Here is a 25,012-nt window from a genome sequence, read left to right as displayed (position 1 = left end):
TCAAATGTCAAAACAGGACCAGTTGCATGAGAAATGGTCCTAAAAGAATCACCTAAGAATTGGTGGCACTCTCTCGATGGAATCGTGTTAGAAACAGGAACTAGCTTCAAACCATTCGAGGATCTGCCACCAAAAAATTTGAGCTTCGGTTCTCCAAGTGAAACCATTCCACCAGGTTTCAAAGTTAAAACTACCTATGTGGGCACCATGCCAATCATCACTTCGGTTGAACCAGAAACTCCCATTGAAAGGGTTACCACAGAGAATGCTCAGGAAAGAATCAGGCAGATGGGTCTGAGAAATCAAGATGGTTCATATATTATGCTGACACTGCAACGAGGGTCAACGACGTATGCGTCTTCGCAACCTATCCCTAATGTTGCAAGCAACCAATATAGCGGGACGAAATACGTCTCGACCCAACCGAATAGTTTTATATCTCAGATGCAGCAAATCGCACCGCCACATTTGGCACCAGCTTTTAATGAACCAGCAAGAGTTCAAGAATTCATGAATAACTGGTTCGCGGTAATGCAAGGACAAAAAGCTAGGCAAAGTCTCGACCTAGCTCCTACAACTGAAAAGTTTGCAAATCATCCCTTCATAGTAGTGCCTGTGGTACCCTTAACGTTGGGAAGTTACGATGGATTGTCAGATCCAGACGATTTTTTGCAAAAATTTGAAGGAACCGCAAGAACACATAGCTGGGGTGACACAGTAGCATGTCATATGCTACCAATAGTACTGCAAGGGGTAGCGAGGGAATGGTTCAACAATTTACCAGCGCAAAGCATTACAGGATTCGTAGATCTGCGCTCAAGATTCCTATTGAATTTTCACAACCTGCGCGCTCGTAAGAGAACTCCTGTTGAATGTCAAGACATTAAACAAAAACAAAAAGAAAGTTTGAGGGAAATCATTTACAGGTACACCAAGGAAGTGGCCAAAATACAAGACCTCCCGGAGAGTCAGAAGGTGTCCGGCTTTATACATTGCATAGACACCGACAGACATCTCTCTTTGTGGCAACGATTGCGCAGAAGAGTACCAGAAACTTTCGCGAAAGCTATAAAAGAAACGAATGACTATATGCGTGCGCAAGAAGATATAAAACAAAATCGCGGAAGCAACTCTTCGAACATGGACATTGATGACGATTACTATCGGACGCAAGGGAGAGTGTCAGAACATGGCAAATGATACAATAACAAGAATTGAGGGTTCGCGCGTTGCTGCTCTAAGGTTTATGCAATTTTAACGCTAGATAGCAATTCGCACGGCACATTTCACATGCTGATTTTTGTGGCATACAAACTACAACGAAACACAATTATATCCTACACAACCGATAATAGACCAAGCTTTATTTAATACGACTTTGACACAACTTGTCAAACTAAAAATGGAGCAATAATCCACTATTGTTTTACCAACAAAAAAGCAAAAACTAAAATGCCTAACACTGCATGAAACTGAAAAAGAAAACATCATAAAAAAATATATGAGAAGCAAATGAATCAAAAACTTACAGTCATATATACAAATGAAAGTTTAAGCCTAACTTCAAAAATCATAAGTATGTTTAAAACATTAAACAAACATTAGGATCAATATATGAACTAACAAAATGAAAAGTATATGTATACTCAGCTTACTAAAACATATTACAAAACCATATCATTAGTAAGTACAATTCATAAATTAAAGACAAATCTATTATTAGTATAGCATAGTACAACAACTCATACAATTCATATTCATATTACAATAAATACAATCCATATTACCATAACAGCTCACATAAAACAATCCATACAATTCATATTACAACAATAATTCAATATTAAATAAAATAAGCTTAGAGAGTGTATTATACCTTTGATTTGAACTTTAAAAGTCAAACTTCAGCTCCCCTCAAATCCTGGAAGAAGCCACAAATATATTACACGTAAATAAATATCTAATTAAGAATTATATCTTGAAGCAGTCAATATTTATGGTTGATAAAAAAGAAACATACATTATTTCTGCACAAATAAAAGTATCAAATCAAAACCTTTCCAAAAGGGTATTTAATTCGGTGTCTTCCAGAAATTTTATGATCTGAAGAACGAAGGAGAAGAAAACCATTTTTGCTGAGTAATTTAATCAATCAAAAACCCATATCATAAAATAGAAAACAATCAACGACCTCAAACGAAATGATGAGCTTACTAATTCACATAGAAGATACAAATCGGATATGTCGACCGCCGTTGTATAACTCCGACAAACAAAAGATTTAGAGGCGTAATCTATCTGACGACCTAAACAAAGCCTAAATCAACAACATAGAAAGCAAGTGAGGAGAAAAAAGCTAAATTAAACCAAACAACAATACTGTAACATATGAGAGGTCGTTGAAATCAGACGAAAAGCTGCACCAAATCACACACAAACAACAGATGATTATGAAAAACCCTAAAAAAGGAAGCTCGAAAAATACATAAAAGTTAATGGTAAAAATTGACACTTACAACCAATTAAGCATCTTGCAGAGCTACTTCTCCGAAAGAATGCCTGGATTTAACCATCTCGTTTAAAAGCTATATACAACTACACTTCGGTTATGATTTTTAACCTTACTTATAAGAAAAACGTCGATGAATAACAAAATCAAAAATGATGAAAAAAAAATTAAAAAAAAATCAGCCTTACTTATGAGAGTCAATAGAAGATGGTAAAACATGGCTGCAACTTGGTAGCCCCGCCAAATGGCTGCAACATGTAGGCTGCCAAATCAAGATACGAAAGCCATTTTTTTCACATTTCTGAATCAAGCTCCCACGCTTAATTCTCCACTTAATTCTACAAAATAACGTCACTATTACAAAGAGCACACATAACAAAACCGTAATGATAAAAAAATACCGAATTGAAACTTAGCCATTGTGGAAGAAATCATAATAAAATTCCTGGTAGAAACTGTTGAAGAAGTGCGAAAGCCAAAATCAGCCGCAACAACCATTGACTCGAACAATAATAAGCATAAATCGTTAATACAACAAACTAAATCATCATCAAAGACTACAATCAAAACTTGTTTTCAGTATTTCCTCGGGAGACACGTTAATGAAAGTTGCAAAAAATTGGTTGTAAGTTCTGGCTCCTGTAAAAAGATGCAACAACGGCTCGCCATAGAATACGATTAGATAAGAAGAAGAAATCAATCAAAGTTCCTAAAAAAAGAAATAATGTGATAAAGATTGAAACCTGTTTCACCAATCTTTCTGATGGCAAGATTAGACGTATCAGTAACATAAACGTTTCCTTTATCGTCCATTGTAACTCCTTTAGGATGATCAAAATGCGCATCATTTGACTTTCCATCAACATGACCAGTATAGCCCTGGAAGGACCTGGCAATTAATCTTGCCTGACTATCTATATTAACAATTATTCAGCATAAGTTTAGTTTAATCAACCATTTAACATAACATAACATAAGAATGCAACTACATTTAAAGAAGAAGGTTACATACATTGAAACAAGGGGGGCGTGATGCGAACAATGTTGCTATTGACGGAATCAACAGCGTAAAGTTCGCCTTCAGGAGAAACTCTTATGGAATAAGGCATAACACCTAATTGATTCCCTTCCACTACTGTTTCTACTAAATAACCATCTTCAAATTGAATAATATTCCCATCTGTGTATCCCATGTTTTATTAATCAAGTTATATTATAAATTAATACTAAATAATATCATATCATACTGCTAATCAAAAGGCCGACTACATAAACTATACACAAATAAATCATTACTTTCATTTATTTAAAACAAAACAATTCAATATTTAATAAAATCTAGGGTTCTTAAAGAAAGCAATAAATTAATAATTGAAAAATACCTGATAATGGTGATTTTGAAGATGACCTAGCTGTCCACTTGAGAATGGAAGATAATTGCTTAATCACCGGAGCTAAATTAACCACAACAAATTGATGAATACAATTACATTTACATACATTTATTATATTTAAACAGTTCAACTTCATAAAAAAGGAATCAGATAATTTATTACATACCAGCAGTAGGTGCGGCTTGAGCTCGAAACTGAAAGATGTAAATGGAGATATTGCTTGAAAAAATTAGATAAATAAGTAAAATATTCATATCTATTTAGATCAGAGTGTTGTTGAGTGGACGTTTGATTTTGGTTTTGAAAATTTGATAGTAATTGTTTGGGTTTAAAACCCCAAATGAAATGAAGCAGTGTTTTCTTTTGCTCCCATTGGTCCATGTGTCACCCTTCCTCTCACAAACCCCTACTATTCACCATTTACACGCACCGCTTTCACACACCACTTTGAAAATGGTTTTTAAGTAAACAAAAACAAAAACCGGAAGACATAGTTTATTAATGTTTTCAACACAATTTGCAAGTTGGAACACCTTCTGATTCGTTATCAAAATCACAAAATCATTTAAATAAACACATAAGGTACCTGCAACACCATAACCCAAAGCATAGCAGTAGTTTGAGTCAAAATTAGAAGGCAACCCACATCTACCTTCATAACTGCATAAAGTAAACAATTATAATAAAGTTTTTTTTTTTTTTGAAAAGCAAATAAAGAATATTTGTTACCCAAAAAAGTGTGGCTGCCCTTTAAAATCCTTGTTATATGTACCCTCTTTTTTCCTACTCTCTAGTTCAACTTCCACCATTTGAATGGGCATCTTTTCAGTTTCGATTTTTGCAACCTATACAAGTACAGTCCAAAACAGGTAAAAAGTGAATCAAGCATGATTATCAAATAACCAAACTATGCAGCAATAATGAAGCATTATACGACCTGCATATTTCCATGAGGATCTCTTTCAAGAAGCAGTTGTTCCTGAATTGCTTTTGGTACCTTCAACTTCCACTTACTGTATTTACATAAAGCAAGCAAGCAAACAGCCAGAAGAAGCAATTAAAAATAAAAAATTTCACTAATTACATTAGAATTTAAGAAAATTAATATAGTACTATGTAAAAAAATGGCTTTTTCAAGGGCACAACGGAGGCTAGATTCTTGATGACCCAAACCTGCACATGAATCACACTGGGGCAGTCAATTCGGTTACCCCAATATATAAAACTTTTCAGTATCACTGCGATTACGATGATACTTTTCAGTATCACTGCGATTAGGGTTTGCTTACATGCAATTGAAACCCTTGCTGTGTAAAATTGATCGAATTAGGTCAATATAGACGAAATTTGAAGAAGAATGCAACGATAATGATGATTACCTTTGAGTAGATGAAGAAGGATGAAGCGGATGAAGCCGAACGGATTGAGTTTTCTTACTTTTAATTTCAGATCTTTAGGTTTATGGGTGCAATCGCAGGAGTGACTCTGGTTAGGGTTAGAATGAGTAATAATGAAGAAAAGTGAGGGCAGAAGATGGAGAACATGGAGGGTATGGGTGAGAAGGTGTGGAGGTATGGGTGTAATGATGGAGTTTATCAGGATGTCCCTTTGGCTTTTCTTCCAGTTGTAATTTTTTCATTGGTGAAAAAAGAAAAGGAAAAAGAAAATAATGTTGTGAGTGTGTTTTATTATGAATAGTAAAGAAATTGTCGGTGAGCCAATGAAATGGTGCCAACTCAGCTTTTGGAATTGGCTGTTATTAGTATGTGGGTAATAGTGGGCCGTCCCGAGGCGGTAATTACAATAATGATAATACCGCAAGTTTAACAACAAAGGGGGAGGAAGTCAGAGGTACAAAAATAATCACACCGACAACGTTGAATTAGTAAAAGATCTCACAAAAATTTCAAAAGAAATTTTGGCTACAGAGGCAGTATGCAAAAGCTTCGACCCCCCGGTACATTTGTCAAAATATGGGAACAGAGATAAAAGCAAATTTTGCGATTTTCATGATGATTATGGTCATGAAACCAACGAATGTCGGCATCTAATCGAAAAGGTAGTTGCTGAACTTAAAAGAGGAAGATTGTAACACTTGAATAAAAGTGGAAAAACACCAAGTGAGAAGCCGAAAGGAGAAAAAGAGTATCCATGGCAAAGGAAGAATGATGGAAGGGAAACGGATAAAACCATTAATATAGTAACCATCGGACGAGAAAATCAGAGGCACAAGTTAGAATTGTCAGAAGAGTGAGAAAACACTCCCATCATGTTCCCGGCCATAGCGCAGGAACCCTCGGATGCGCCCATCACAATTAAAGGGCGCGTTAAAGGCTACGGGTACATCATAAAGTGATTGCATGTAGACACTGGTTGCGGTGTTGATATAATGTACGAACATTGTTTCCGCTTGTTGCCAGGAGCGGTGCGAGCCAAGCTAGTAGCTCCTAGCACCGCATTATCAGGATTTTCTGGGGAGTCTGCATGGCCAATTGGGATCATCGAGTTAGAATTAGAGCTGGTAGATGATGATAATAAGGAGTTAGTAAGAAGTACAGCAGTAGAATGTGCTGTAGTAAGGTCTTACACGAAATATAATGCACTTTTAGGGTGCACAACCTTGCAAAAGTTGGCAGCTATCCCTTCCACAGTGCATGGCCTTATCAAGTTCCCAACACCATTAGGAATTGCGACGATAAGGTCGGAAAAACAAGATGCAAGTGTTGCAGCTGTAGAACAAGCTGAGAAACAGCTAAGTGAAGAAGAACAGCTTCGAGGCTGCATGATTATCGCAAACCCGCGATATCCGGAGCAAAAAATTAAAATCGGCGGAGGATTTGTCTGATGAAACAAAGTTTATGTAGTGACCCGAACTTTTCCATGTTTATATATATTAATTGAGATTGATATTTACATGATTAAATGTTTCCAACATGTTAAGCAATCAAACTTGTTAAGACTTGATTAATTGAAATACGTTTCATATAGACAATTGACCACCCAAGTTGACCGGTGATTCACGAACGTTAAAACTTGTAAAAACTATACGATGACATATATATGGTTATATATATAGTTAACATGTTTTTATTATAAGTATGTATCTCATTAGGTATTTTAACAATGAGTTATATACATAAAAATGAGACTATTAATTTAAGAAACTCGAAAACGATATATATAACGATTATCGTTATAACAACGTCTTACTAGGTACATATGAATCATATTAAGATATTGATACACTTGGTTAATTATGTTAAATGATAAGTAAATATATTATTAAGTGTATTAACAATGAAATACATATGTAAAAATAAGACTACTAACTTAATGATTTCGAAACGAGACATATATGTAACGATTATCGTTGTAACGACATTTAACTGTATATACATCATACTGAGATATATTATATATCATAATATCATGATAATATAACAATTTAATATCTCATTTGTTATAATAAACAATGGGTTAACAACATTCAACAAGATCGTTAACCTAAAGGTTTCAAAACAACATTTACATGTAACGACTAACGATGACTTAACGACTCAGTTAAAATGTATATACATGTAGTGTTTTAATATGTATTCATACACTTTTGAAAGACTTCAAGACACTTATCAAAATACTTCTACTTAACAAAAATGCTTACAATTACATCCTCGTTCAGTTTCATCAACAATTCTACTCGTATGCACCCGTATTTGTACTCGTACAATACACAACTTTTAGATGTATGTACTATTGGTATATACACTCCAATGATCAGCTCTTAGCAGCCCATGTGAGTCACCTAACACATGTGGGAACCATCATTTGGCAACTAGCATGAAATATCTCATAAAATTACAAAAATATGAGTAATCATTCATGACTTATTTACATGAAAACAAAATTACATATCCTTTATATCTAATCCATACACCAACGACCAAAAACACCTACAAACACTTTCATTCTTCAATTTTCTTCATCTAATTGATCTCTCTCAAGTTCTATCTTCAAGTTCTAAGTGTTCTTCATAAATTCCAAAAGTTCTAGTTACATAAAATCAAGAATACTTTCAAGTTTGCTAGCTCACTTCCAATCTTGTAAGGTGATCATCCAACCTCAAGAAATCTTTGTTTCTTACAGTAGGTTATCATTCTAATACAATGTAATAATCATATTCAAACTTTGGTTCAATTTCTATAACTATAACAATCTTATTTCAAGTGATGATCTTACTTGAACTTGTTTTCGTGTCATGATTCTGCTTCAAGAACTTCGAGCCATCCAAGGATCCATTGAAGCTAGATCCACTTTTCTCTTTTCCAGTAGGTTTATCCAAGGAACTTAAGGTAGTAATGATGTTCATAACATCATTCGATTCATACATATAAAGCTATCTTATTCGAAGGTTTAAACTTGTAATCACTAGAACATAGTTTAGTTAATTCTAAACTTGTTCGCAAATAAAAGTTAATCCTTCTAACTTGACTTTTAAAATCAACTAAACACATGTTCTATATCTATATGATATGCTAACTTAATGGTTTAAAACCTGGAAACACGAAAAACACCGTAAAACCGGATTTACGCCGTCGTAGTAACACCGCGGGCTGTTTTGGGTTAGTTAATTAAAAACTATGATAAACTTTGATTTAAAAGTTGTTATTCTGGGAAAATGATTTTTATTATGAACATGAAACTATATCCAAAAATTATGGTTAAACTCAAAGTGGAAGTATGTTTTCTAAAATGGTCATCTAGACGTCGTTCTTTCGACTGAAATGACTACCTTTACAAAAACGACTTGTAACTTATTTTTCCGACTATAAACCTATACTTTTCTGTTTAGATTCATAAAATAGAGTTCAATATGAAACCATAGCAATTTGATTCACTCAAAACGGATTTAAAATGAAGAAGTTATGGGTAAAACAAGATTGGATAATTTTTCTCATTTTAGCTACGTGAAAATTGGTAACAAATCTATTCCAACCATAACTTAATCAACTTGTATTGTATATTATGTAATCTTGAGATACCATAGACACGTATACAATGTTTCGACCTATCATGTCGACACATCTATATATATTTCGGAACAACCATAGACACTCTATATGTGAATGTTGGAGTTAGCTATACAGGGTTGAGGTTGATTCCAAAATATATATAGTTTGAGTTGTGATCAATACTGAGATACGTATACACTGGGTCGTGGATTGATTCAAGATAATATTTATTGATTTATTTCTGTAAATCTAACTGTGGACAACTAGTTGTAGGTTACTAACGAAGACAGCTGACTTAATAAACTTAAAACATCAAAATATATTAAAAGTGTTGTAAATATATTTTGAACATACTTTGATATATATGTATATATTGTTATAGGTTCGTGAATCAACCAGTGGCCAAGTCTTACTTCCCGACGAAGTAAAAATCTGTGAAAGTGAGTTATAGTCCCACTTTTAAAATCTAATATTTTTGGGATGAGAATACATGCAGGTTTTATAAATGATTTACAAAATAGACACAAGTACGTGAAACTACATTCTATGGTTGAATTATCGAAATCGAATATGCCCCTTTTTATTAAGTCTGGTAATCTAAGAATTAGGGAACAGACACCCTAATTGACGCGAATCCTAAAGATAGATCTATTGGGCCTAACAAACCCCATCCAAAGTACCGGATGCTTTAGTACTTCGAAATTTATATCATATCCGAAGGGTGTCCCGGAATGATGGGGATATTCTTATATATGCATCTTGTTATTGTCGGTTACCAGGTGTTCACCATATGAATGATTTTTATCTCTATGTATGGGATGTGTATTGAAATATGAAATCTTGTGGTCTATTGTTACGATTTGATATATATAGGTTAAACCTATAACTCACCAACATTTTTGTTGACGTTTAAAGCATGTTTATTCTCAGGTGAATATTAAGAGCTTCCGCTGTTGCATACTAAAATAAGGACAAGATTTGGAGTCCATGTTTGTATGATATTGTGTAAAAACTGCATTCAAGAAACTGATTTCGATGTAACATATTTGTATTGTAAACCATTATGTAATGGTCGTGTGTAAACAGGATATTTTAGATTATCATTATTTGATAATCTACGTAAAGCTTTTTAAACCTTTATTTATGAAATAAAGGTTATGGTTTGTTTTAAAAATGAATGCAGTCTTTGAAAAACGTCTCATATAGAGGTCAAAACCTCGCAACGAAATCAATTAATATGGAACGTTTTTAATCAATAAGAACGGGACATTTCAGTTGGTATCAGAGCGTTGGTCTTAGAGAACCAGAAAATTTGCATTAGTGTGTCTTATCGAGTTTGTTAGGATGCATTAGTGAGTCTGGACTTCGACCGTGTTTTCTTTAAAAATGATTGCTTAACATTTTTGTTGGAAACTATATATTTTTAACATATGAATATTATGTGATATATTAATCTCTTAACGTGTTTGATATTATGTGATAGATGTCTACCTCTAGAATAAGTCCCATTGACTCACCTAATAATAATGAAGAGTCAAATGTAAATTGGAATGATTCGTGGACTGATTCACAAGTTCCCGAAGAGGAACCGGAAGAAGAGTCGGAACCGGAAGAAGAATCAGAACCGGATGAAGAAATAGAACCGGTGGGGGAAATAATAAAACGGTTAAGTAAAAGAAAATCCTCAACCAACCGACCAAGGTTAATTATGGTCAATGGTGTTTCCGCCAAGGAAGCAAAATATTGGGAGGATTACCAATTCTCCGATGAATCGGATTCCGACGAGAATTCCGATGATGTTATAGAAATTACCCCAACTGAATTTAAAAAGGCAAAAGAAAATAATAAGGGAAAGGGCATAAAAATAGAGAAATCTAATTCCAACCCCGATGAACTTTATATGTATCGTCAACGCCCGAAGTCCTTAAGTTGTAACAATGACCCAGGAACCTCTAAACCACCAGGTTTTTCTAAACCAATGTGGACAACGACGGCTCGTATTAGGGGAACATCATATATCCCTAGAAACTTGGCAAAACGAACCAAAACCGAAGAAGAAGAAACGAGCGAGTCGGAATAAGATAGTTGTATTCGTGTGGTGTAATATATGTAATATAGTGTTCGTATGCTTTATGATATATGTAAAAATTGCTTGTATTAATAAGTATTTTTTTTTTTATGAATCTAACTCTTGTCTATTTTACAGTTTAAAAACACAAAATGGATAGACAACCCAATATTTTAAGAGACCTACCCGGAGACATGATTGATGAAATCTTGTCTAGAGTCGGCCAGAATTCCTCGGCACAACTATTTAAGGCGAGATCAGTTTGTAAGACATTTGAAGAACGTTCCAAGAATGTCTTGGTTTATAAGAGACTTTCGTTTGAAAGATGGGGGATATCACATTGGGAAACCCATAAGTTACGATGTGTTTACTTTGACGCATATATTGCGGGGAACCCAAATGCTATTTTACGCAACGGGTTAAGAAATTATTTTGACTCAATATATCCGAATATTGGACTTCGTGATTTAGAAAAAGCAGCTAACATGCAACATAAAGAAGCATGTTATGCTTACGGATTAGTAATGTTCGCTTCTCACCAAAGTGAGAACAAGAACATCGGGCTACAACTATTAAACAAAACGTTTCCACAAGTGACGGAGTCGGTAATTGGGGTAAGAAATGAGGTTTTTAGATTATTACGGGACTGTTGGACATTACGTAACCCTCGTCCCTTTGACGACGTTACAACACGCTGTCTTATCAACGGCCATAACGGTTATGTTGCACAAGACCAAGGATGGGAAGTAGTCCTAGTAAAACCAGAATGCATGACTTGTTTCTGGACGTATGAATTACGTGTCTTTATTGCCTTTGCTGAACGACTTGTGTACTAGCTAGAATTATCTTCACAACTATCTTGTATCAAAGTTATTGTGTGCTATATTTCATGCTTTATGTAAAATAAGCGGTATTGTAAGTTTGTAAAATATTGTATAAAAGTTTGAACGCGAAATATTATTATAATCAGTTTTTCATATAGAATTGTAGTAGTTGAATTGTATATTAGCTACTAAGTATGAACTTAACGGGTAGGTACTACCCGAATTTAAACTTATAAAACGCTAATATGAAGAAAAAGCTTTTATAAATGAGTTCATATTATGCTACGAAATACTATTAACTACTCTTAATATTCTGTATGATTAATTTGTTCCATTTAACTATTTTGAAGGAAATGGCACCGACTACTCGACACACTGTGAATATGAATGAAGAGGAATTCCGTACTTTTCTAGCTTCAAACATAGCCGCAGTACAGGCTGCGCTACATACCAACAATAACCTTGGATCTAGCAGTACAGGAAATCGTGTAGGATGCACCTACAAAGAATTCACTGCCTGCAAACCTTTGGAATTTGATGGAACCGAAGGACCGATCGGATTGAAACGGTGGACCGAGAAGGTTGAATCGGTGTTTGCCATAAGTAAGTGTACTGAAGAGGACAACGTGAAGTACGCTACGCATACCTTCACAGGTTCTGCGTTAACATGGTGGAATACCTATCTAGAGCAAGTGGGACAAGACGATGCGTACGCACTACCGTGGTCAGCATTCAAGCACTTGATGAACGAGAAGTACCGTCCCAGAACCGAGGTCAATAAGCTCAAGACAGAACTTAGAGGGTTACGAACCCAAGGATTTGATATTACCACGTACGAAAGACGATTCACAGAATTGTGCCTATTGTGTCCGGGAGCATTCGAAGATGAGGAAGAGAAGATCGACGCGTTTGTGAAAGGATTACCGGAAAGAATCCAAGAAGATATAAGTTCACACGAGCCCGCCTCCATACAACAGGCATGTAGAATGGCTCACAAACTCGTGAACCAAATTGAAGAAAGAATTAAAGAACAGACTGCTGAAGAGGCCAATGTGAAGCAAGTCAAAAGAAAGTGGGAGGAAAACGGTGATAAGAATCACCAATACAACAACAACAGCAATTACAACAATAATCGCAACAATTATCCCAACAATCGCAACATCAATCGCAACTACAACAAACGGCCCAACAACAACAACAACAACAACATCAACTACAACAATCATCCCAACAACAATAATAACCGCAACAACAACAACAATCAGAAGCAGCTATGCCAAAGGTGTGAAAAGAATCACTCGGGGTTCTGCACCAAATTTTGCAACAAGTGTAAAAGAAATGGTCATAGCGCGGCGAAGTGTGAGGTCTACGGACCAGGGGTTAATAGAACGAAAGGAACAAATGGTGTCGGAACGAGTAATGGCGGAGCAAGTAGTGTCGGAGCAAGTTATGCCAATGTAGTTTGTTATAAATGTGGAAAACCGGGCCACATTATTAGAAATTGCCCGAACCAGGAGAACACGAATGGACAAGGCCACGGAAGAGTTTTCAATATTAATGCGGCAGAGGCACAGGAAGACCCGGAGCTTGTTACGGGTACGTTTCTTATTGACAATAAATCTGCTTACGTTTTATTTGATTCGGGTGCGGATAGAAGCTATATGAGTAGAGATTTTTGTGCTAAATTAAGTTGTCCATTGACGCCTTTGGATAGTAAATTTTTACTCGAATTAGCAAATGGTAAATTAATTTCAGCAGATAATATATGTCGGAATCGAGAAATTAAACTGGTTAGCGAAACATTTAAGATTGATTTGATACCAGTAGAGTTAGGGAGTTTTGATGTGATAATCGGTATGGACTGGTTGAAAGAAGTGAAAGCAGAGATCGTTTGTTACAAAAATGCAATTCGCATTACACGAGAAAAAGGAAAACCCTTAATGGTGTACGGAGAAAAGGGCAACACGAAGCTACATCTTATTAGTAATTTGAAGGCACAAAAACTAATAAGAAAAGGTTGCTATGCTGTTCTAGCACACGTAGAGAAAGTACAAACTGAAGAAAAGAGCATCAATGATGTTCCCGTCGCAAAAGAATTTCCTGATGTATTTCCGAAAGAATTACCGGGATTACCCCCACATCGATCCGTTGAATTTCAAATAGATCTTGTACCAGGAGCTGCACCAATAGCTCGTGCTCCTTACAGACTCGCACCCAGCGAGATGAAAGAACTACAAAGCCAATTACAAGAACTTTTAGAGCGTGGTTTCATTCGACCAAGCACATCACCGTGGGGAGCTCCTGTTTTGTTTGTCAAGAAGAAAGATGGTACATTCAGGTTGTGTATCGACTACCGAGAGTTGAACAAACTTACCATCAAGAACCGCTACCCACTACCGAGAATCGACGACTTATTTGATCAACTACAAGGCTCGTCTGTTTATTCAAAGATTGACTTACGTTCCGGGTATCATCAAATGCGGGTGAAAGAAGATGATATTCCAAAGACTGCTTTCAGAACACGTTACGGTCATTACGAGTTTATGGTCATGCCGTTTGGTTTAACTAATGCACCAGCTGTGTTCATGGACCTTATGAACCGAGTGTGTGGACCATACCTTGACAAGTTTGTCATTGTTTTCATTGATGACATACTTATTTACTCAAAGAATGACCAAGAACACGGTGAACATTTGAGAAAGGTGTTAGAAGTATTGAGGAAGGAAGAATTGTACGCTAAGTTTTCAAAGTGTGCATTTTGGTTGGAAGAAGTTCAATTCCTCGGTCACATAGTGAACAAAGAAGGTATTAAGGTGGATCCGGCAAAGATAGAAACTGTTGAAAAGTGGGAAACCCCGAAAACTCCGAAACACATACGCCAGTTTTTAGGACTAGCTGGTTACTACAGAAGGTTCATCCAAGACTTTTCCAGAATAGCAAAACCCTTGACTGCATTAACGCATAAAGGGAAGAAATTTGAATGGAAGGATGAACAAGAGAAAGCGTTTCAGTTATTGAAGAAAAAGCTAACTACGGCACCTATATTGTCATTGCCTGAAGGGAATGATGATTTTGTGATTTATTGTGACGCATCAAAGCAAGGTCTCGGTTGTGTATTAATGCAACGAACGAAGGTGATTGCTTATGCATCTAGACAATTGAAGATTCACGAGCAAAATTATACGACGCATGATTTGGAATTAGGCGCGGTTGTTTTTGCATTAAAGACTTGGAGGCACTACTTATATGGGGTCAAAAGTATTATATATACTGACCACAAAAGTCTTCAACACATATTTAATCAGAAACAACTGAATATGAGGCAGCGTAGGTGGATTGAATTGTTGAATGATTACGACTTTGAGATTCGTTACCACCCGGGGAAGGCAAATGTGGTAGCCGATGCCTTGAGCAGGAAGGACAGAGAACCCATTCGAGTAAAATCTATGAATATAATGATTCATAATAACCTTACTACTCAAATAAAGGAGGCGCAACAAGGAGTTTTAAAAGAGGGAAATTTAAAGGATGAAATACCCAAAGGATCGGAGAAGCATCTTAATATTCGGGAAGACGGAACCCGGTATAGGGCTGAAAGGATTTGGGTACCAAAATTTGGAGATATGAGAGAAATGGTACTTAGAGAAGCTCATAAAACCAGATACTCAATACATCCTGGAACGGGGAAGATGTACAAGGATCTCAAGAAACATTTTTGGTGGCCGGGTATGAAAGCCGATGTTGCTAAATACGTAGGAGAATGTTTGACGTGTTCTAAGGTCAAAGCTGAGCATCAGAAACCATCAGGTCTACTTCAACAACCCGAAATCCCGGAATGGAAATGGGAAAACATTACCATGGATTTCATCACTAAATTGCCAAGGACTGCAAGTGGTTTTGATACTATTTGGGTAATAGTTGATCGTCTCACCAAATCCGCATACTTCCTACCAATAAGAGAAGATGACAAGATGGAGAAGTTAGCACGACTGTATTTGAAGGAAGTCGTCTCCAGACATGGAATACCAATCTCTATTATCTCTGATAGGGATGGCAGATTTATTTCAAGATTCTGGCAGACATTACAGCAAGCATTAGGAACTCGTCTAGACATGAGTACTGCCTATCATCCACAAACTGATGGGCAGAGCGAAAGGACGATACAAACGCTTGAAGATATGCTACGAGCATGTGTTATTGATTTCGGAAACAGTTGGGATCGACATCTACCGTTAGCAGAATTTTCCTACAACAACAGCTACCATTCAAGCATTGAGATGGCGCCATTTGAAGCACTTTATGGTAGAAAGTGCAGGTCTCCGATTTGTTGGAGTGAAGTGGGGGATAGACAGATTACGGGTCCGGAGATTATACAAGAAACTACCGAGAAGATCATCCAAATTCAACAACGGTTGAAAACCGCCCAAAGTCGACAAAAGAGCTACGCTGACATTAAAAGAAAAGATATAGAATTTGAAATTGGAGAGATGGTCATGCTTAAAGTTGCACCTTGGAAAGGCGTTGTTCGATTTGGTAAACGAGGGAAATTAAATCCAAGGTATATTGGACCATTCAAGATTATTGATCGTGTCGGACCAGTAGCTTACAGACTTGAGTTACCTCAACAACTCGCGGCTGTACATAACACTTTTCACGTCTCGAATTTGAAGAAATGTTTTGCTAAAGAAGATCTCACTATTCCGTTAGATGAAATCCAAATCAACGGAAAACTTCAATTCATCGAAGAACCCGTCGAAATAATGGATCGTGAGGTTAAAAGACTTAAGCAAAACAAGATACCAATTGTTAAGGTTCGATGGAATGCTCGTAGAGGACCCGAGTTCACCTGGGAGCGTGAAGATCAGATGAAGAAGAAATACCCGCATCTATTTCCAGAAGATTCGTCAACACCTTCAACAGCTTAAAATTTCGGGACGAAATTTATTTAACGGGTAGGTACTGTAGTGACCCGAACTTTTCCATGTTTATATATATTAATTGAGATTGATATTTACATGATTAAATGTTTCCAACATGTTAAGCAATCAAACTTGTTAAGACTTGATTAATTGAAATATGTTTCATATAGACAATTGACCACCCAAGTTGACCGGTGATTCACGAACGTTAAAACTTGTAAAAACTATACGATGACATATATATGGTTATATATATAGTTAACATGTTTTTATTATAAGTATGTATCTCATTAGGTATTTTAACAATGAGTTATATACATAAAAATGAGACTATTAATTTAAGAAACTCGAAAACGATATATATAACGATTATCGTTATAACAACGTCTTACTAGGTACATATGAATCATATTAAGATATTGATACACTTGGTTAATTATGTTAAATGATAAGTAAATATATTATTAAGTGTATTAACAATGAAATACATATGTAAAAATAAGACTACTAACTTAATGATTTCGAAACGAGACATATATGTAACGATTATCGTTGTAACGACATTTAACTGTATATACATCATACTGAGATATATTATATATCATAATATCATGATAATATAACAATTTAATATCTCATTTGTTATAATAAACAATGGGTTAACAACATTCAACAAGATCGTTAACCTAAAGGTTTCAAAACAACATTTACATGTAACGACTAACGATGACTTAACGACTCAGTTAAAATGTATATACATGTAGTGTTTTAATATGTATTCATACACTTTTGAAAGACTTCAAGACACTTATCAAAATACTTCTACTTAACAAAAATGCTTACAATTACATCCTCGTTCAGTTTCATCAACAATTCTACTCGTATGCACCCGTATTCGTACTCGTACAATACACAACTTTTAGATGTATGTACTATTGGTATATACACTCCAATGATCAGCTCTTAGCAGCCCATGTGAGTCACCTAACACATGTGGGAACCATCATTTGGCAACTAGCATGAAATATCTCATAAAATTACAAAAATATGAGTAATCATTCATGACTTATTTACATGAAAACAAAATTACATATCCTTTATATCTAATCCATACACCAACGACCAAAAACACCTACAAACACTTTCATTCTTCAATTTTCTTCATCTAATTGATCTCTCTCAAGTTCTATCTTCAAGTTCTAAGTGTTCTTCATAAATTCCAAAAGTTCTAGTTACATAAAATCAAGAATACTTTCAAGTTTGCTAGCTCACTTCCAATCTTGTAAGGTGATCATCCAACCTCAAGAAATCTTTGTTTCTTACAGTAGGTTATCATTCTAATACAAGGTAATAATCATATTCAAACTTTGGTTCAATTTCTATAACTATAACAATCTTATTTCAAGTGATGATCTTACTTGAACTTGTTTTCGTGTCATGATTCTGCTTCAAGAACTTCGAGCCATCCAAGGATCCATTGAAGCTAGATCCACTTTTCTCTTTTCCAGTAGGTTTATCCAAGGAACTTAAGGTAGTAATGATGTTCATAACATCATTCGATTCATACATATAAAGCTATCTTATTCGAAGGTTTAAACTTGTAATCACTAGAACATAGTTTAGTTAATTCTAAACTTGTTCGCAAATAAAAGTTAATCCTTCTAACTTGACTTTTAAAATCAACTAAACACATGTTCTATATCTATATGATATGCTAACTTAATGGTTTAAAACCTGGAAACACGAAAAACACCGTAAAACCGGATTTACGCCGTCGTAGTAACACCGCGGGCTGTTTTGGGTTAGTTAATTAAAAACTATGATAAACTTTGATTTAAAAGTTGTTATTCTGGGAAAATGATTTTTATTATGAACATGAAACTATATCCAAAAATTATGGTTAAACTCAAAGTGGAAGTATGTTTTCTAAAATGGTCATCTAGACATCGTTCTTTCGACTGAAATGACTACCTTTACAAAAACGACTTGTAACTTATTTTTCCGACTATAAACCTATACTTTTCTGTTTAGATTCATAAAATAGAGTTCAATATGAAACCATAGCAATTTGATTCACTCAAAACGGATTTAAAATGAAGAAGTTATGGGTAAAACAAGATTGGATAATTTTTCTCATTTTAGCTACGTGAAAATTGGTAACAAATCTATTCCAACCATAACTTAATCAACTTGTATTGTATATTATGTAATCTTGAGATACCATAGACACGTATACAATGTTTCGACCTATCATGTCGACACATCTATATATATTTCGGAACAACCATAGACACTCTATATGTGAATGTTGGAGTTAGCTATACAGGGTTGAGGTTGATTCCAAAATATGTATAGTTTGAGTTGTGATCAATACTGAGATACGTATACACTGGGTCGTGGATTGATTCAAGATAATATTTATTGATTTATTTCTGTAAATCTAACTGTGGACAATTAGTTGTAGGTTACTAACGAAGACAGCTGACTTAATAAACTTAAAACATCAAAATATATTAAAAGTGTTGTAAATATATTTTGAACATACTTTGATATATATGTATATATTGTTATAGGTTCGTGAATCAACCAGTGGCCAAGTCTTACTTCCCGACGAAGTAAAAATCTGTGAAAGTGAGTTATAGTCCCACTTTTAAAATCTAATATTTTTGGGATGAGAATACATGCAGGTTTTATAAATGATTTACAAAATAGACACAAGTACGTGAAACTACATTCTATGGTTGAATTATCGAAATCGAATATGCCCCTTTTTATTAAGTCTGGTAATCTAAGAATTAGGGAACAGACACCCTAATTGACGCGAATCCTAAAGATAGATCTATTGGGCCTAACAAACCCCATCCAAAGTACCGGATGCTTTAGTACTTCGAAATTTATATCATATCCGAAGGGTGTCCCGGAATGATGGGGATATTCTTATATATGCATCTTGTTATTGTCGGTTACCAGGTGTTCACCATATGAATGATTTTTATCTCTATGTATGGGATGTGTATTGAAATATGAAATCTTGTGGTCTATTGTTACGATTTGATATATATAGGTTAAACCTATAACTCACCAACATTTTTGTTGACGTTTAAAGCATGTTTATTCTCAGGTGAATATTAAGAGCTTCCGCTGTTGCATACTAAAATAAGGACAAGATTTGGAGTCCATGTTTGTATGATATTGTGTAAAAACTGCATTCAAGAAACTGATTTCGATGTAACATATTTGTATTGTAAACCATTATGTAATGGTCGTGTGTAAACAGGATATTTTAGATTATCATTATTTGATAATCTACGTAAAGCTTTTTAAACCTTTATTTATGAAATAAAGGTTATGGTTTGTTTTAAAAATGAATGCAGTCTTTGAAAAACGTCTCATATAGAGGTCAAAACCTCGCAACGAAATCAATTAATATGGAACGTTTTTAATCAATAAGAACGGGACATTTCAGTTTAAGCTTCATAAAATATTAGCTTCTCATACGGATGTCTTTGCATGGAAAGAAGCAGACATGACAGGCGTGCTAAGAGAAATTGCTGAGCATAAACTTAATGCAAATCCAAGTCTGACACTGGTACGACAAAAGAAATGTGGTATGGCACCGGAAAGAAGCGAATGGTTGAAAGTGGAAGTTGACAAATTGGTCAAAGCAAACATATTGCGAGAAGTAAGGTACCAAACGTGGGTGGCAAACCCAGTACTGGTAAAAAAATCCCGATGGGTCTTGGCGCATGTGTGTCAACTTCACGGACATTAATAAATCATGTCCCAAAGATAATTATCCTCTACCAGAAATAGATTGGAAAGTTGAGTCGCTAGCCGGCTTCTGATATAAAAGTTTTCTGGATGCGTACAAAGGATACCATCAGATACAGATTGTAGCAGATGATGAGGATAAAACTACCTTTCACACAAGCCAGGGCATATATTGTTATACCAAGATGGAATTTGGTTTATAAGAATGCCGGAGCAACATACCAATGCGTAATAGACGAAGCTTTCAAAAGTCAGATTGGCAGAAATTTAGAGGCACATGTTGATGATTTGGTGATAAAAATCACAACAGAACAAGGTTTGTTGGATGATATATTAGAAACGTTTGCATCGTTGAGAAAGATAAATATGAAACTCAATCTGTCGAAGTGCAGTTTTGGAGAAGAGGAAGGAAAGTTTCTTGATCATATAATAACTGAGCGCGGGATACGCGCAAATCCAAAGAAAATAGAGGCGATCGAAAATATGTCATTTCCCAGAAAGAAAAAAGAGGTGCAAAGTTTAACGGGTAAATTGGCGGTGTTAACAAGGTTCTCATCAAAATCTACAGAGCGATTGCTCCCCTTTTTCTGGACGTTAAAAAATTGTTTAAAGAAAACGGATTTTAAGTGGACAGAGTAAGCAGAAGTGGCGTTTCAATAAATGAAAAAATTGTTAAAAGAATTACCGACAATGACTGCGCCGATTGCGGGAGAAACGTTGATACTTTACTTAGCAGCATCGAAAGAAGCGATAAGTTCAGTATTGATAGCGGACAGGGGACATGTACGCACTATAAATTTAAATATTGTTACTTTTTAATCAATAGACATTTAAAATTATATGATTATGCTGTGCGGACAGGTACAAATGCCTGTATATTTTGTTATCAAACCTTTAACAGAAAGCGAATTAAACTACCCTGCAATTGAAAAACTGGTTTATGCACTCGTACATACGGCTAGACGCGTAAGGAGATATTTCTAAGCGCATCCAATAATGGTCCTAACAGACCAACCAATAAAGCAGGTATGACAAGAAATAAAGTATTGTCAAAAAACTTAAAATTGCTTGACAAATTCTATCAAATTTACATTCGCTAATACTTGTTGAGCAGGTGCTATATAAACCAGAAAATTCTGGTCGCATGGCCAAATGGGCTATTGAATTAGGTGAGCATGAGAAAAGCTTCTGACCAAGAAGTGCGGTAAAAGGGCAAGTCCTAGCAGATTATCTGGCTGAAACAGCCAGAGATATCGAAGTCTTGCATGAATCAAAAGAAATACCACCTCCGCCCGAACAACTGTGGGAAATGCACACAGATGGGGTTTGTGATCCAGAAGGCGCAGGGGTAGGAATAGTCCTAAAAAGTCCAGAAGGAGAAGAATATACCTACGCGCTGCGTTTTAGCTTCCCTGTAACAAACAATGAAACTGAGTACGAAGCATTGTTATCTAGAATGCGTGTAGCAAAATATTTGGAGGTAAAAGAGCTGTCAGTATATGTTAACTCACAACTAGTTGCAAACCAATTCAACGGGATATTTGAAGCACATGATGAATCGATGCAAAAGTACCTGAAACTTGTGCAAGAACTCGCGGTAGATTTTGATTTATTTCAGATAACGCAAGTTTCCAGGCATTGAACAAAAAGGCGGATGTGCTGAGTAAGCTAGCCGCCTTAACATTCAGCCATTTCAAAAAAGAAATTTGGGTTGAGGAAGTGAAAGTTAAATCCATTGATACAGACGGTGTATCCGCCGCAGTTAAAGAAGATGAGCCAAGTTGGATGATACCGATAGTAGAACTTTTGAACGCTGGTACATTGCCAATAGATTCAACAGAGGCAAGAAAGATAAAAATAAAAACACCAATGTATTTGCTAGAACAAAGGCATTCTATACAGAAAGTCCTTTTTGGGACCTCATATGCGGTGTCTTAATCCAACTCAAGCGGAGTCAATCATACGAGAAGTGCACGAGGGAATGTGCACTTTGCATTCAGGGCACAAAACAGTCGCGTCCAAAATAAAGTGGCTCGGATACTATTGGCCGTTAATGTACAGAGATGCCGCAGAGGTAATACGCAAATGTCAGTCATGTCAGCTGCATGCTCCAGTAAGCAAAGCTCCGCGACATCCAATGATACCAGTCGCGTCTCCATGGCCATTCTGTAAATGGGCAATCGACATAGTGGGACCATTCCCCGCAGGACCAGGAGGCGTAAAATTCTTGGTCGTAGCTATAGATTACTTCACAAAGTCGGTAGAAGCCAAACCGCTCAAAACAATTTTAGGCAAGCAGATCCACAACTTTGTATGGGAAAACATTGTATGTCGATTTGGAATACCAAATGAAATTATGAGTGATAATGGTACACAATTTGAAGGAAACTCATTCAGAGATTGGTGCCAAGAACATAATATAAAATAAACATTTACATCAGTCGCGCATCCTCAGGCAAATGGCCAATGTGAAGTAACAAATAGAGATATCGTGCTAGGTATCAAAGCAAGACTTGGGTTGTGCTGAAAGGGTTGGATAGATGAGCTACCAAATGTGTTGTGGGCACACCGTACAACCCCAAAAGGCGCAACTAATGAAACACCTTTCAGTTTGGTGTATGGGTCCGAGGCAGTAATACTTGCGAAAATAAATCTGCCAACGATGCACATATTATCCTTCGATGAAAGTAGCAATAGCAAAGAACTGCGTGAAAATCTAAATTTAGTTAAAGAACGCAGGGAAATGGCACCTATAAAAGAAGCAATCAACAAGCAAAGAATCGCAAGCTACTATAATAAACGCGTACAACCATTATCGTTCCAGCTGGATGATTTGGTATGGCAAAAGAATGAAGCAAGAAGAGCTGAGGATACGGGTAAACTCGGATCAAAATGGGAAGGACCATATAAGGTTATTGGCATAAGCGATACAGGGGCGTATCGGTTAGCAAGTTTAGATGGAAATGCAATAAAACGCACCTAGCATGCACAAAAACTTAAACGGTGCTACATATGAAAAACAACAGAGGGATTGATCACCCCAAACAACTGTTTAAAGTTTCTATTATGTAATTTTTATTTTCCATTGTAAACATGACAACTAAGTATTGTTCAAATAAGATGTTTGAAATAAATTGAATCATGCAATTTAAGCCAATAACTTGTGAATTTTTACAATTGTTGATTGCATACCCCTTAGCTGCACAGGGACACCCTCCGAGTCTCAAGTGGCATAGTTTAGTTTGGTTACTAATACTATTTTTAATGGTGACAGTAGTAAAATATTGGATTGTTTCAAACACTTGTACACCACGCAAGATGGAGACTTGCACAGTCCAGACTTTAAAATATAAGTTTTGTTTACTTGTTTAAATAACTCGGACATTGGCGTGGCCTAAAGACTCTTGAGTATAGACATTGGTTTGTCTATAGTACGGGTAAACTACATTGGATTGTATATGCGTACACACTTATAAAATTTTTATAACAGTCTTGAGTATAAACTTATAAGCATTGGTTTGCTTACTTTTGTGTAAAACATTGGATTGTTAACGCAAGAATAAAAAGATCATGAAATGATTGAAGGGTCGCTCCCGTCGTGAAGTCATGACACTTATTCTAAATAAGAGTTATTGCATGCATAAGATTGTAATGAATCATTATAACCGCCATAGTGACTTCATAACAACACAATAATTGCACTTTAACCAAAAGAGATATACGATTACATTCGATTGAACCTAACAACTTACAGTTAGGATAAAAAATATAAGGTCAGACGCTTAGCATAAAAGCGTGACATGTACAAAATTTGACCTAATATATGCAAATATAAAAAAAAGGGGGGTGGCATTGGCTGGAACGATTTCCCTACACTAAGGAGAATATGGCATCCTCGCACGCAGCGATCAGATGCATACCCTGCTTTAAACATAAAAAAAAAATATAATATAGGGATGCAAAACCTCCAAGGTTGCAAGGCCCATCCCTCACTAGCAAAAAACGCTACCCAACAGGGATAAACAATATCCATCCTGGGTAGCCTAACAAACTCAGTCGAGTTTGTCATTGACAATCTCCTGTGCGGAGGCGTTGGGATTATTGATTAAAAACTGGAGGCGGGGAATCGGGATCTGTTGAAGTCGGGCACAAGCTTCTTCACATCTTTCTTTTGCTCCATGAGAGAGCAGCTCAGCAACATTCGGAGGAATCACTGGGGGTACATACAACTCCTGGCGAATAACATTCTAGAACAGGGTACGCTCATAAGCACGTGTGGCAACCATGGCTACGCCGAATTGCTGCTCGACCACTTTGTAGTCTAGAGCATGCTGGACAATCGTCGATAGACCCTTTCAGAGAGAGTCATACTCCGCCTTAATAGCATCATGTTTCGCGCTCCACGACTCCTGGGACGCAATCCAGTCACTAAAGCTTTCGTTCAAGAAAACCACGTGACTCTCTGCCTCTTTCAGCTTTGCAGAAAATGGTGTAATCTCAGACTCCATAAACCTTTTC

At 36.0% G+C, this 25,012-nt stretch overlaps 1 protein-coding gene across 1 annotated transcript; it reads left to right on the top strand.

The window, feature by feature from the left end:
- The first annotated feature begins 22,475 nt into the window (after nucleotides 1-22,475).
- On the top strand, nucleotides 22,476-23,477 carry LOC139841212 (uncharacterized). Its single transcript, XM_071831441.1, has 2 exons — nucleotides 22,476-22,568; nucleotides 23,025-23,477. Exons 1-2 carry the CDS (start codon nucleotides 22,476-22,478, stop codon nucleotides 23,475-23,477), a joined length of 546 nt encoding a protein of 181 aa, XP_071687542.1.
- The last annotated feature ends 1,535 nt before the right edge of the window (nucleotides 23,478-25,012 follow it).

Source organism: Rutidosis leptorrhynchoides, chromosome 4 (assembly GCF_046630445.1).
Source record: "Rutidosis leptorrhynchoides isolate AG116_Rl617_1_P2 chromosome 4, CSIRO_AGI_Rlap_v1, whole genome shotgun sequence".
Classification (NCBI taxonomy): domain Eukaryota; kingdom Viridiplantae; phylum Streptophyta; class Magnoliopsida; order Asterales; family Asteraceae; genus Rutidosis; species Rutidosis leptorrhynchoides.
Note: the sequence above shows the minus strand (reverse complement) of the source record. Positions and strands in the feature narration are given on the sequence as shown.